Below are 13960 nucleotides of genomic sequence, written 5' to 3'. Positions count from 1 at the left end.
TCCTGCTCCGGAAAACAGAATTGCACATAGCAGTAGGAAAGCACAGGTTTTTCATATAGGAATCCTTACTATCAAGCAAAGAGGGAATGAACGCCTTCAGAGCAGGCGGACAACATGTGACCCCAGAAGGAGGTTTAATATTAGAGAACCCATTAATTAATGCATTCTTTCAGTAAACTGCAGATTGGGAATTGCTATTTACCCGCAGAAGCAGTGTCCTTTTCTTCCACTTTTGACTTGTGCTTCTCGAACACCTCCAGCAAGTGTGTTTTGGCTCACAGTCTGTTTTACCTACAGGCCTACCTGTGTCTACTGTGCAAATTTGATTTAAAGATTTCGTACGTTTAAGGTGGAGGAACAAGAATCTTAAAATTCATTAGACTCAGCTCTTGCCTATGAGCATGATATATAAAGCTTAGTAATGAGCTTTTTATCCCATCTCAAAGTAAGTTGAAGCTTTAATTAATTTACTCCACTATTAAAATTGTTCACTTTTACTTCTGACCAAACTTACCTAGCCTAACCTGAGTCTGTGGATCTCAGTATGTCACCTTTTGTTTGACTGCAAAACTTTCATTGTTCAATGCCTCTCCTTCCTAGAAACGTTCTTAAGCTGTGATCCCTGCCTCCTTTGGATAAACATATATGGGATTTATTATCCCACTATAAACCAGGCCATAATAATCTCAAGTAAGATTGCTAAAATCGCTCGTTCCTGCACCTCCTCCATTTTTCAAGAACATAAGATTGGGAGAAAATCATCAAATGTTATCAAAGGCAAAAACTTTGTGTCCCAGAACCTGACCCAGATGGTTGGGAACCATTTCCAGCCTAAATGTACTCCTGGCTGAATTGGTGCCCGTTTTTTCTTGTGTTCTTCAGTTCTAACAGATGCCCTTCCGAATGGGCTGTTACTCTGACTTCCCCGTTACTTTGCTGTGTAATAACAACGTACACATTAGTGAGGGAGAAGTAAAAATAAGGTAATAATTAACTGGCAAGTATTTAATGTAGGTAAAAACTTAAAGGAGTGTTGGTTTCGGTATCACTGTACAAGTGTGGGCCCCAGAACAGGCTGTAGAGCTGCAACCGCGGGCTCACCAGTGGCAGCTGACAGATGAAGTCATGGCTGTGTGGGACTGCGCCTAACGCTGTGGGCTCCTCTGTTCTTCTTTTAGCTCTGCTTTTGCTGTCGAACGAGAAGGTTTTCCTTCTTCACCTGGTCTTACACCTGTCAGTTCTGTAAGAGGTAAATATTCAATATCTGTTAGTAAACGAGTACTGTTTCAGAGGGAAAAATACTGATTTATATGTTAGCAACCCTCAGATGTTTCCACTCCATACTGCTGATAGTTTTTACTTCTGTAAGAGTCAGTATTCTAAAAAAACTGTGCAAAACCAGTTCCTTCTTAAGTGACAGAATTGCTTCCTTGGACTGAAACTCATGGCTGAAAGCAAGAGAAACACTTGGTCTCATTGTTTTATGCTCATGGGAGAGCGAGATGGAATTTACTCCAAATCCCCAGTCAACAGTTCCGTCGTCTCTGTTGTTGGGGGAAAACATTTCAAGGCAATTTATCTTCCGGATTATTTTTGGAGTATTTGTGGGGGGAGAAGGAAAAACGAATCATTTGCAGGCAAAGTGAAAAATTTTAAGTTGACCAGCGAGACACTGAATCTGGAGATCTGTGGAATCACTGACTTACTGTCTCACTTACTAAATAAGGCTTCTTTAGAGGAAAAACACCTTTCCCCCCCCCCACACTTTAATTTAGCTGTACTTCTTGTTTAGTATTTTTTCTTGCTTTTGCCTTCACATTCTGATTGAAGTTATTACATTGAAGAAGCCTTAAAAATAAAAATGTTTGTTGAAGGGGAGGATGGGGGAGGATTTTTAACCCCTGAAAATATTTATCCCTTAATCTTGCTTTTCACTGGCAAAAATTACATGTAGTGATTCACACTCTCGCTTTCTTCCACAGGCCTGTATGCTCACAGTGTTGCAAAAAAGTAAGTAAGGGAACTTAGGGTTGGATCCTTTCTAAAAGGCTGTAATCCTTGTAATGATACCACATGTTCCTTCTCCTGTTCCCACCAGATGCGCTTGCCATCAAAGCCATATTCTACTCTCCCCATCTTCTCGCTGGGACCTTCCACCTTGCAAAGAGGAGAAAGCTTTATGAGGCCAGAGAAACCCTCTACCAGTCACCACCGATCGCTGCGGAGCATGTCCAGGTGAGAACCGACCCTCGCTCACACGTGTCTGCTGCAAATGCTTCCTGAGCGCTCCACGTTACCAGTCATCAAGACGGGGCCGTCTGCCTCTTTGGGAGTTGTCAGTGTTGCTGATGCTTGCAGCCGCTTTCCTGAAGCCTGAAATCCATCTCTCTTCCTCTCGTGGCTTTAATTTATGGAAATAGCAACACTAACAACGTGTCTTAAACCTTTTTCACATTAGGGGTGAAAAATAGCATGAGTCTGGGGTGACTGTATTTCTGTAACACCTCTGCAAAATGATCCTTAGCATCTCTTTCTCTGGTGTGAACGGACTCCCCAGAGACCAATCTCACAGGCTAGAACCACACGGCAAATGGGAATTCCATGATGCTTGGCACAGATTTATCTTTTTTCCCCCCTAATTCTTCTAATTCTAAATGCCACCTTTTTTTTTTTTTGTTTCACTTTGGTGAAACAAAATCAGGTGATCTACTGGTTTTCTATCATCTTATACACAGGTGGTTGTCAAAGCTAATCCAAGAAATTAAATATTAAAGAAATGCTCTTTTTTGAGGGGATCTACAGTATAAACCCTCTGCATAAATCACTAGTGCTACGATGCTGCGTCAAATTAGCCAAACGCACACACATCCTCTATTCATAGGTATTATAAGGTGGGTTTTGCCAAGGAAGTGATACACACACCCTCAGTACCCTGCTGAGACAGGCAGAAGCTGTCCTCTCCGGTGTTGCATCTCCCGGTGTTGTTTTTTGGGACAGGAGAAAGGAAGGTTTAAGTCAAGATGGTTCTGAGGTGCCGTTTCCTGAAGGCGTCCCTCGGGGCCCCTGGCTGTGCTGCTGAGTGATGTGACAGGCCCCGCTCTTTTCCCTTTCAGGTTGACCTCAAGGTCCAAATCTGTGGATAAGTCACACGAAGAGTTTCCCAAAGAACTAATGGAGGACTGGAGCACGATGGAGGTGTGCGTGGACTGCAAGAAGTTTATTTCAGAAATCATCAATTCAAGCCGGCGCAGCCTGTCTCTGGCCAACAAGCGAGCCAGGTTAAAAAGGAAAACGCAGTCCTTCTACATGTCATCGCCGGGAACCTCTGACTACTGCCCCTCTGAAAGGACTATCAACGAGATCTGAGCCTTGTGCCTTTCCTTTGCTTTTGTCTTCGTGAGGTCATCATCCACAAGCAAGGTCACTGAAACCGGATCATTGTTCCGTTGCTTCGTTTCACTCGCCTGGCTTGGATTGGCATTAGATCACAGCATTTCCTACTCCGGCAGTTCCCAGAGACAGGGAACGCTGTGTTTAGATCCGTGCAGAACGATACGCAACGGGTCGGCTGCTCGCGCTGGAAGAAAGTCGATAGTTTGAAATTGTTGCCTCTTTCGTATGCGTGCATTGAAACTAGAAAGCCTTTTCTTGCTTTCCATCTTTTTTTAACCCTGCTTTGAATCACTTTTCAGGAGAGGAGCTGACAGCGTATGAGTTAGGGAGAACCAAACCTGACCGAGCGCCAGCATGAGCACAGTAGGCAACAGGAAGTCACCTTGGCATCGCAGCCCTCATAATGCTCACGGCCTAGCTCGAACAGCGACGCGTCGTATCGCACACCAGTCACCGCGTGAGCGGCTGGGGGCAAAACCATCTTTCTTGGAACTGTTTCGCCTGCTCCGAGATAAGGCTTCAGCGCGGCGGCCTGGAAGGTCTGTGTCCTAGGGCAAGATACGCGACGAAGCTCTTGGCCCGTGCGCTTGGCCGTTCCCCTGAGCTGCTCTACTTCCTAAGCCTTAGCGTACCTCTGAGTGTCTCCTGAGCAGGTTTTAGCGGTTTACTTTCCATCTTGAATGTACGGTGACGACTACTAGTAGCAGTGAATTTTAGGAGCAGAGAGAGTTGTAGTTTATGGGGAGGATGGGAAATAAGGGGGGCGTCTAACTGACTCCCTCTCACGTTGTTCTCGCGGTTACTCAGCGGCAGTGGTGGGTGAGGTGTACATTTGTATTATAACGGAGCACACAAATACTGCTGTAGTTAGAGCTGGCAGCATATCCACTGAGAACCCCGTTTTTTCTGGGGTTTGTAACTTGGCTGTAAAAATACGCGTTCTGCCGAAATTTGGGACGGCGCCGTCTCAGATTGGGAGCAATCCCTCTTTTTCTTCCTTTTATCTCTTTTCGTTCTTTCTCCTTTTTTAATTCGCTCTCAAAAGAGTGCTAGGCTGGTTGTTTAGGAGTCCCAACAACGTCATGCCGTTAACTGACATCTCATGCTTTTTTGCACTTTTTTTTTATATTCAAAATACTTTTTTTTTTTTTTTTTTTTAATTCGGGCATAGCCAGAGTTTAGTCAATAATTTGGGGCCAGGTCGTTTTGGTGTTTAAAAACAAGCTAACGTAGCCAAGTTATTAATACTTGAAAATCAACTACTGTAACTTTTTCATAAATTTTTTAATACCCTGAGGCATATTTAATATCTATATAGCAGTGTATTATAGAGTGACATAGCAGGAGAGTTTCAGATCTATTTATTAACATTTCTATACTTCAGATTAATGAGAGATACCTCAGAACTGCTCCAAAGTAGCTGGGACTGGATTCCCCTAACACGATTATAAAGATGTATTAAGCAAAACAGATTCTCCCATCCAAATCTCGTGCGTTGAAAAGCCCCTGGGGCGGCAGACTGCCCCACCAGCCCTGGCAGGGCACGGCGTGGGGGCCGTGGGGTGCCGGGGGTGCTGGACTTCCGTGCAGTGCCTGGGCTCCAGTCCCACTGCAGGCTGCCTTCTCCTTCCCCGGGGGATCGAGTCTTCCCCTTCCAAGCGTATTGGCATGTCACATTGCAGCCTTCGGAGCAGCCACTCCAATCCTATCGTTTCAGTTTGATTGGAAAAGCACATGTAAATCTCCTCAAACCTTCCCAGGGACTCACCCATCCGTATGTTTCTTGAAACGCCCCCTTGGAAAATGAGAATTTTTGCATATGCAGGGCTTACTGGAAGACTGGTTGTAACTCGCTCTGAACCAACGTGGACAGGAGAAGCAGGGCTCGCGGCTCGCCCTCCCGTGTAGCCATCCCGCGCACCGTGCGGTGTCACGGCCCTCTCCTCGGGGCGCCTCTGGGTGAGTGTCTCGCGCGTTAGAGCCCCCACAGTCCCGGCACGGGAAGATGGCAGGAGGTGAGCAGCACAGGCCGATGTGGCAGGCCTGCTCTCGCTGGAAGGGTCGCCTAACCTCAGTCACATTGCGCTTTTTCTTGCTTCCGTGCCAAGACCAGGCCACGCGTTTCCCGCGCCGTGCGGCAGGAAAGCCAGGCAGAAACGCACGCGTGAAGTCTCGCTTTGCATCTCCCCTCCTGTTGTCCTTATCGTTGGGCATGCCCTGCCCTGTGGCCAGTCACTCACAGTCCTCCCTCCTGGCATCCCCAAGCCCCTGAGGTGCAGCGTATCCAGCGTTATCCCCTTCGAGAGGGATTAAGGACGTCACAAAGTGGGCAGGATCAAGGACTGAGTGAATCCTGAGTGTGCAAAGGGAAATGAGTCCCTGACAGCATTCCTGTGGCTCCCTCCACCTTGGCAGTGTCCGGGGTGACTCCAGGGAAGCGGCGGAGCCTTTGCCCTTGCGGGATGTCCAGCAGCCTTTGGCGGGGGCCGGGCTCTGCTGCGCTGGGCAAACACCGCACACCACCACGGTGGTTGTACAGACTGCTCCTCGTTGCTCGCGCAGAGCTGCTGTGAGGCAGGGCATGGATACCTCCCTTTTTCCCTGGAAAAAACCCTCCAGGCTGCCGACACATGTGGCAAGCTCCAGAAATCGTGGTGCGGAGGGCTGCCCCCCGCCTTCCCTCCCGTCCCTGCCTCTCGGCCACAGTCACTCCGTGTTATCCTGGCATTTCATTCTGCAAAAGCAACAGCAGCGGGCTGGTTTGGCACGTGAAGCCTTGAAGGGGCTCGGCTCGCTCATTGCCCGGATCTCTCCGGAGCGGGCTATTTTAGCTTCCCATCTCGCTGATTGCACTCGCGTCCCAAATCCACCGCAGCCGTTTGCCTGCGTTACCCTGCGGTGCTGCCCAGCATGTCCTGTTTGCCGTCCGAGCTTCACATCAGCGTCAAGAGGATGGAATCGGAAGCCTGTAAATATGTGTAATATATTTATTAATATTTAGGAAGTCTCCATCCATCACACAGTGGGAATTGACTTTCCCGTGATGTTTTATAAAGGAAATGAGTCTCATTTGTACGTGTGTTGGCTGTTCTTAGAGTTAACGCTTTCAGCCCCCGATGCAGTTTGCACGCCGTCGGCCTTGTAGAGCGAATTGCTGCTGAAAAGAATGCGGGATAGCGCAGCGAGCTCCCTGCCACGACCATTTTAAATATTTTCCAATTTTTTAGCTTTATGAGTATGCCCAAGGTCTGTTCAAGTATACCGTGGGAGAGCCGAGGAGTTAAAAACACCACTGGCGGCGTCGGTCTTGTTCTGTACGTCAGCCTGGCTGTGGAGAATCGAGAACCAGCTCTGCCTCGCGGCAGGGCGACGGAGGGACCAGCAGGCCTTGGCCGCAGCTTGTGCTGACAGCAGTGCTTGGGGGTTTGTTGGGTTCTCCCCCAGCACTTCCTTCCTACAGGGAGGGGCGTCACCTGGGGAAAGCAAAGATGCCTTTCCGTTACAGCCCTTGTCTGCGTTAATTGGTCACGCGGCAGCAGGTGTACAGGGTCTCGCTCCTTTTTCACACTTTTAGAGCTTTCTAAGATCAGTCGGACGTTTCTCGTGGCCACGAACCGTTAAGGAAAACGGCTGGCTAACAGCTGAACCTTGGCTGGGCTGCGTGAAGGGCCGGAAAGATGTCGTGGTACCCTCAGAGCGGCAATGACAGGGCTTGTGTAGCGCCCGTGGCGCAACCAGCACCCAGTCGTCACTTCCAGCCGGCTCCCTCCGTTATCACTGCATCGCTCCTTCCGGCACCAACGGTCTGTGGCTGCAGCACGCTTGCTGTGCACATAGTACAGGCCTTGGGAATCTCCATCCCTCGTCTTCGGGAGAGAAATGCTTTTGCCAGAAGTTTTTGAATGATTTGGTTTTAAAGCCAGAAGTGAAGAGTTTTATCCCAACGGTGATGTTCTCTCTTCTCTTTCAAGCTCCCCTTTGCCCCGGGCAAGTTCAGCATCAGCTTCCATGGGGAGTTACTGGCTGCATGCTGTACAGTTTAAAACGGATTTCAAAGCTCCCACGTTAGACTCCCAGTTGCTACCTTCGTGCTTCACCTCATCCAGCAGCTCTGTACATCCCTTAGGAATGTCTTTCTTAGGAGCTGGGTCTCAGCTGTGCAGCAGTGACAGCACGTAGGCATGAGGGGAGAGGTGCTGCGCCCGTACGCTCTGGTGCTACAGCGTATGGATTATGTTAACGTTGCCCTCAAATTTTTATAGTATTTCCATGTTGGTAACTTGGAGCTGCTCTGGTTTATTTCTTCTTGTTTTCTATGTATGTATCTGAAGGCCAATCTGAGAATGTTTATGGATATCGATTCCGGCTATAAAGATCTGTTTTGTTGTTTCTGTCTGATTTTTAGTACGGTGTTTCAGATTTTTTTGGGTACCTGAAATTACTCTTCACCCAAAGTTCCCAACAGGAGAACCCCCAGGGAGGGGCGTTAGCTCGCTCTGACGCGATGCACAGACCCCGTTCCCTAACCCGTAAGCCTGAGCTCCCAAGCGCTGCCCTCACGTCGAGCGGAGCGCCGCAGCGCTCTCCGGCTGGGGGAGCGGGTGCTGGGCTGGGCGCTGAGCGGCACCCAAGGGCTCCGGCAGCCCAGAGCAGGGGGAGCCCCCTGCCCTCCTGGGTTCTCTGCTCCACGCTGAAAAATCCCAGAGCTGCTCTTGTTGCTCAGTTTACCCGGCGCAAGCCGTGAGCCTTGCTGCGTGCCCCAGGGCCCCGTCTGCAAAACGGGGACTGCAGAGTGGTTACACCTGCTTGAAGAATTCTGAGGGGTGCTGGTAGAGAGGGGTGCGGGGCATCAGAGCTGACAGGATCCTGCGCTGTGAGTTTCCATCAGCTTGTGGTACTTGGAAGCGATTGGCACCACTTCCCGGAGGACTGGATTCCAGACAGTTGAAACTTCACAACGCTTGGACGAGCAAAGATCTGGGACTGAGTTTTTACCGCCTTACTCCATGCTCAGTGAAACGTCACGGGGCACAGTCGGCGGATGGAGCTATGCCGGTACCAAAGGGGCACGGCACATGTTACGTGGCGGTAGCTGTGCTTCTCTCTGTGCCCTAAGCTGCACTTCAGCAACGCTCCACCCGGGCTGCCTTGCAGTGGCAGTGCCTGGCCGGCCCGAGCGTCAGGTGCACAGGTAGCCTGGGCTCCGTGTCCTGAAACAACGCCCAAAGGCACTGCAGCCTGCAGGGTCCTTGAGGTGATTGGCGTAGAGCAGTTTGCCAGGCAGCCGTCTGGAACAGGCCTGCCGGCGGCTGATGAAGGTGCACCTCTACGCAGATCAGCGTGCCAGGTGCCAGGCTACTAACGTACTGTCACAGCTGGAAAAGACCCCTTTTATTATTAAGCCATTTGATTAAAAAAGACCCTGCAGCTCAAAAAGGTGGGCAGCCACTATGAAAAAACCACATTCTTGGTGCCTCCCATGCAGTTGTAGCCTTTATATTGCGTTCCAGGTCCTCCCTGCGTGTGTCCAACCACAGTCACGTCGGTGCTTAACTGTGGGAGTTGGCCGCGCTTCGGGTTTAGCAGGGCTGGCCGTAGGCTGGACGTCCCAGCGTGGGATTGTTAAACTGGCTTTCAGGGGCTGCTAAATCTACAGTTAAAGGACACGGGTGTGAGCTGATGCAACTTCTGCTGGAGGTTGGCTGCCAGAGTGCGGTGGCAATAAGAAGTTGAGCCGATGTGTGTTGGCGGGGGCTGCATTCTCACGGCCCAGCCTGCGGGGCAGGGTAGAGGCCGAGGCCCAGTGTCGGCTGAGGCGTTCCGGATGGCCACGCTTCTGCTGAAGGGGCCGGTGGTTACAGTACCCCTGAGCTAGGAAGCCAAATGAAGCCACGGTGAGGAGTGTATTGGAGCTGTGTTTCTGTCGAAGCTGGTTGCTCCTCCCCAGCTCCCTCCTTTGCTACTTCTTCCCTGTGAGGGTGACAGAGCACTGAACAGGCTGCCCATGGAGGTGGTGGAGTCTCCCTCCCTGGAGACTTTCCAAAGCTGCCTGGACTTGTTCCTGTGTGATCTACTCTAGGTGATCCTGCTCTGGCAGGGGCGTTGGACTAGATGATCTCTAGGGAGCCCTTCCAAGCCCTTCCACTCTGGGTATCTGGGAATAAAGGAGAAAAAGAAAATCCCCAACGGGAGATGCACTTTTTGGGCATGAGCAGGCCCAAAGCACAAACCCTCCCCCTTGGAACCTCTCCCACTTCCGTGCGGTCACTGCGCGTGTACGGTCTGTGCGGCCTCAGGTACAGCCAGGACGTCGGCTCCAACAGAGAAAGGCAATAGACTTGTCTCCTGCTTGTTTTCCTGTCCTGTGGTACTGAAATGCAGTTTCTTGTTTATGCGTTACTAATAAAAGGTTCTTCAACATGACACGGTGTTGCGCTCGCTTTCTGGAGCGGATGGCAGCGATGGCCAGCATGGTTTCTTATGCGGCGCAGCGGAGGAGGGCACATTCCACGTTCATTTGGTGAGGCAGAGCCCTGCTCCTTCGCTGCTGCGGGTTTTAACGGGGTTAGAAACACAGCCGTACCCGCAGTGCCCCACGTCGGGAGCCCTTAGCTGATGATTTTCCTTGCGGGTGCCTTCCGACAGAAATGGGAATCACAGCTCAGTCACCTAATTGACTGTGGGAGAAGTGAAGAGGACAAGAGTCATGCTTCACAAAATGCCTTTTCATGGAACAAATCTGTAGCCCAAGCCCGACCTGCCTCCTGGAGCCCCCGTTAAACGGCTGGCACATAACCTGCCTGGTGCTGACCAGCGGGAAGCAGTGCTGGAGGGAGGAAGATGATCGTTTCTTAGGGAAGTAAGGCCCTATTTACCAGCCCAGGCTAATAATTGTAGATGGCGGTTTCACTCCAAAAGGAAGCCGCGCTGGAGTTCCCAGTTCAGGCACAGAGGACCCCTGCAGAGCTTGTGCCCAGTACGACGGAGCCTACAGCGAGCTCCAGGGAGCCCATGTTCCCGGTCCTGCTGCTCAGCCAGCACAGGCTCATGGGAGTTTTTCCGCAGCCTTCGCTGCAAACTGACAGCCCGGTGTATGACTACAGCAGTTACACCCAGGAGTGTTTTTTAAACCGAGGATGTCATTTATTTAAGGTAGCACCAGAGTGTAAATGGACACTTCACAGAGCCCTGCCCTTCACGGCTTACAGTCTAGGAAGATGCACGGATGGGGGTGGTGTTACCTGCTTCTCCGCCTGGAGATGGAGATGAAAAGGGTCACATGTAGGAATGTCACTGTTCCCTTGGCTCGGTGCTGCTTTGTTGCACCGTCACAAACATGGATTCCCGATACGTGCTCAGCGCCTTCGCTTGCGCAGAGACTCACGCTGGTGTACAAGGGCAAGTCAGCGCAACACAGAAAAAAAGGCAGCTCGAAGGCAACCGCGCGAGTGCCTCCGTTTCAAATTACGGCCTGTTGTTGCTAATGTGAGCCTGTCTGTGCTAGCACGGAAACCAGCCATCCACCAGAAGCCAGGGTTTACCTCGAGCTTGGCACCTTCAAAATCCTTCAGAGCCAAGAGCCAGCTTCTGGGAACCACCCCTGCCAGCTTCCCTCACTGTTGCCCCCGCCATCAGGAACCGGCTATCCCCAGCTTCCTGCCCCCACAGCCGGCTTGTGCGATGCATCCAGAGTTTCTGGGCAGGGTGAGCAACGACACTCCTAACCAAGACCTAAATTCTTCAAACCAAACCACCTCCCTACACACACACACACATACCCCCCACATCCCTACTTAATCCCTTTCCCTTGAATTGCAACCTAACGGATGAGAAACACTGACCTGCAAGCCTCAGCAGCTTAAACAGCAGCAGCGAACCACTGCCCTCCCCAACACACAAAACGATGCTTCAATTCCTTTTTCAACCCTCAAAGTGCAGGATTTTTAGGCAAAACGGTACCTGCTACCCATTAATGGGGATGCTACCCTTTAATCACTGAGCTCGCTTGGGTTTGGTCCCCAGCGCTTCAGGATCCTTCCAAGTTAAAAGAGTGCTGACCTAACGCCAGTTCTGCCTTACCAACGTTTTCCCTCCCGCCTACCCGGCTGTTTCAGCACCAATCCAAAAAGCTACCCCCCTCCCCACCCCCCAAGGCAGCCTAGCACTTCCCTTCACACACAGCTTTCCGTCTCTGACAGACGCCTTGACCTGTGCGCGTGACCAAACTGACTTCAGAAGTACTTTTTAGCCATTTCCAGTAAATAAAGAAAAGATGGGAGTGTTTCCCTAGGGAAGAGCCAAGATAAGCAATTCCAAAGCAAAGGCATTTTTACCCAAAAGGTCAACTGGGCCTGTAAGAGTGACAGAACTGGGGTGGGAACCGCAGTATTAACAGTATTACGCACAGCTGGGCACAGCAGGATCCCACCACATCCCACAGAGAAGACTCACACAGTCAAGGGAGAAGGGTGGGAGCCCCCTGTACAAACTCGATGAGCAGAAAGCAGAAGGGTGACGGTGTCCAGGAAAGCTTACAGGAAATTAGGAATCACTCCATCTGGGAAACACTGGAGATGACCTGGTCCCAGTGTGAGCGCTGCCTGCAAGGCCCTTCATACAGGCTGGCCAGATGAGCAGCTGCAGGAAGATCAGAGAGCCCAGAGGCATGGGAGCATCACCGACCCCAAAGACAAGGGGGGAGGTAGCAGCGCTGTCCAGCAGCAGGGAGAGGCAACTGGGTGAGGGCACCGGCCTCTGGAAAAAAATCACTCTTCTTCCTCCCCAAAACCTCCCCGCTCCCATTCACCCTAGAGAAAAGCAGAAGAGGGCAGAGCACAAGCAGGCAGGGTGCTGACCCGTGGCATGTGGAGCAGCAGAGACTGGAAAGCCAGGCATCTAGCTGTCTAGTTCCTAAGGAGCATTAAACACGGAGAAGATGCAGGCCAAAACCCACAGTGGGGAAGGAAACAGAAAGGAGATGTGGCAACATAAACAGGCAAGGATTTGTTTCTGGAAGAAGGAAACAAAGTGCAAGGAAAGTAATCCAGAAAACTGACGGGTAACTGGGACTGATCCCAAGGTGTGGCAGAGGTGTTCGGCCCTAGGCAGAATACAGCAGCCTGTGGTGACTTTTTGGGGACACCAGCTGGTCCTGCAAGGCCCTACCCACCAGTCAGTGGGCTTTAGGACAACACTAAGCAATTATTTCAAATCTGATGCAAGTAGCAGCTTTGGACAATTCTTCTTCCAAACTGAAGCAACGCATGAACCTCTCGAAGACTTTTCTACCCACCCCACCGACAGTTATGATTCTATCACCTCCAGTAGGCACGCATGGAAACGCTGTGGCACAGGTTTCCACATGCACACACACTTACTCATCCTTTCCTTCCATCTGCAGAGCTCTGCCGTAGCCGCGCTTCCCTTCCTAGCCGGACACCACCAGGAGCTACATCTTCTGCCCTCGTTATCCAGGAAGCGGCATCACTCCTCTGACAAGCGTGACAGCTGACCTGCACCAAAGCTATCCAGTGTATCTTCCGGAAAGGAGCTGCTATCAGACTTTAAGCTCTACGTTTCTGTTCCAAAACAAGAAAGGCTTTAGGTCCATATAAAAAGAGCAATGTAAATATTAGCTACTCATTTAATTATTTTCAACTAACATATATATTTTTTTTTAATTAAGTTTATTCATTAGGATCATCTAATTGAGCGAGACTATCGTTACACCCAAATTGATGTTCACTTTCAAACTAACCCGAATACGAACGCTGAGATTTCCCTTAAGCTACAGACACTTTAAAATTACCAGATCAAAACAGTGACCAACATTTGACTCTTCTCATTTTTTTAGAAGTTACTCATGCTCTTTAACAGCGTCTCAAACATAAGCTTTGCTACTTGAACGAGTAAACATCCTGGCAACATTTATTTTGCTTTGTGTGCACACCAAAAAATAAGTTAAAATGCCCTAACAGGGGGCTGTCCAAACCATGTATTCTACACCTGGACCAAATAGGAAAATGCTGTGAACATCAGACAAGGCTGGGACTCTTACCCATCGATATTTCTGCATGTTTTACAGGAAACAATTTCTGCAGATGATGAGAAGCAGCGTTTAAAATGATCCTAAAACCATTTTGTACCAACGTGGAAAAGTGTTGAAAAAACCGCAGTTGCACTGGTAGTCAGCAGTTAGTTGAAAGCGCTCAAAAAAGAGAGTCCGTTTGTTCTTCTTGGGCACTTGTTTTCTTCAGTCAGGGCATGGAAAGTACACGCTCACGAAACCTTACCCTTTGGATTTCAAATTTCCTGCTTATTTCTCACTTCAGCTCTTCCGGTTATTGCATCCGTCTCTCTCTCAGTTAAGACACAACATGAAGAGCAAAGACCAGTCAAACAGCACAGTCTCTTCATGCAAGTAGCCTACAAGTACCCTTCTTAAGAGATAAAGAAGAGAAGTATTTTCCAGCACCTTCCAAGAATTACTACTCCTCTCCTCAGAGGGAGGGGAGGAACTAGGGCAAGTTAATAAATATGAAAATAAATTATACCCTTCTCCCTGCCA

The 13960-nt window shown here is 50.0% G+C and overlaps 1 protein-coding gene across 1 annotated transcript in view; it reads left to right on the top strand.

Moving 5' to 3' along the window:
* Window positions 1–3639, top strand: part of SPIRE1 (spire-type actin nucleation factor 1) — a gene marked incomplete at its 5' end in the record, with an annotated part of 68393 nt that extends 64754 nt beyond the window's left edge. The window contains 4 exons of the mRNA XM_010160161.1: window positions 1179–1249; window positions 1983–2010; window positions 2099–2235; window positions 3114–3639. Of these exons, the coding sequence (XP_010158463.1) occupies window positions 1179–1249; window positions 1983–2010; window positions 2099–2235; window positions 3114–3366 (489 nt within the window). The remainder of the gene's footprint in view (window positions 1–1178; window positions 1250–1982; window positions 2011–2098; window positions 2236–3113) is intronic.
* Window positions 3640–13960: the final 10321 nt, after the last annotated feature.

Source organism: Eurypyga helias, unplaced genomic scaffold (genome assembly GCF_000690775.1).
Source record: "Eurypyga helias isolate BGI_N326 unplaced genomic scaffold, ASM69077v1 scaffold5841, whole genome shotgun sequence".
Lineage (NCBI taxonomy): Eukaryota > Metazoa > Chordata > Aves > Eurypygiformes > Eurypygidae > Eurypyga > Eurypyga helias.
This window is presented reverse-complemented; position numbering and strand designations above follow the sequence as displayed.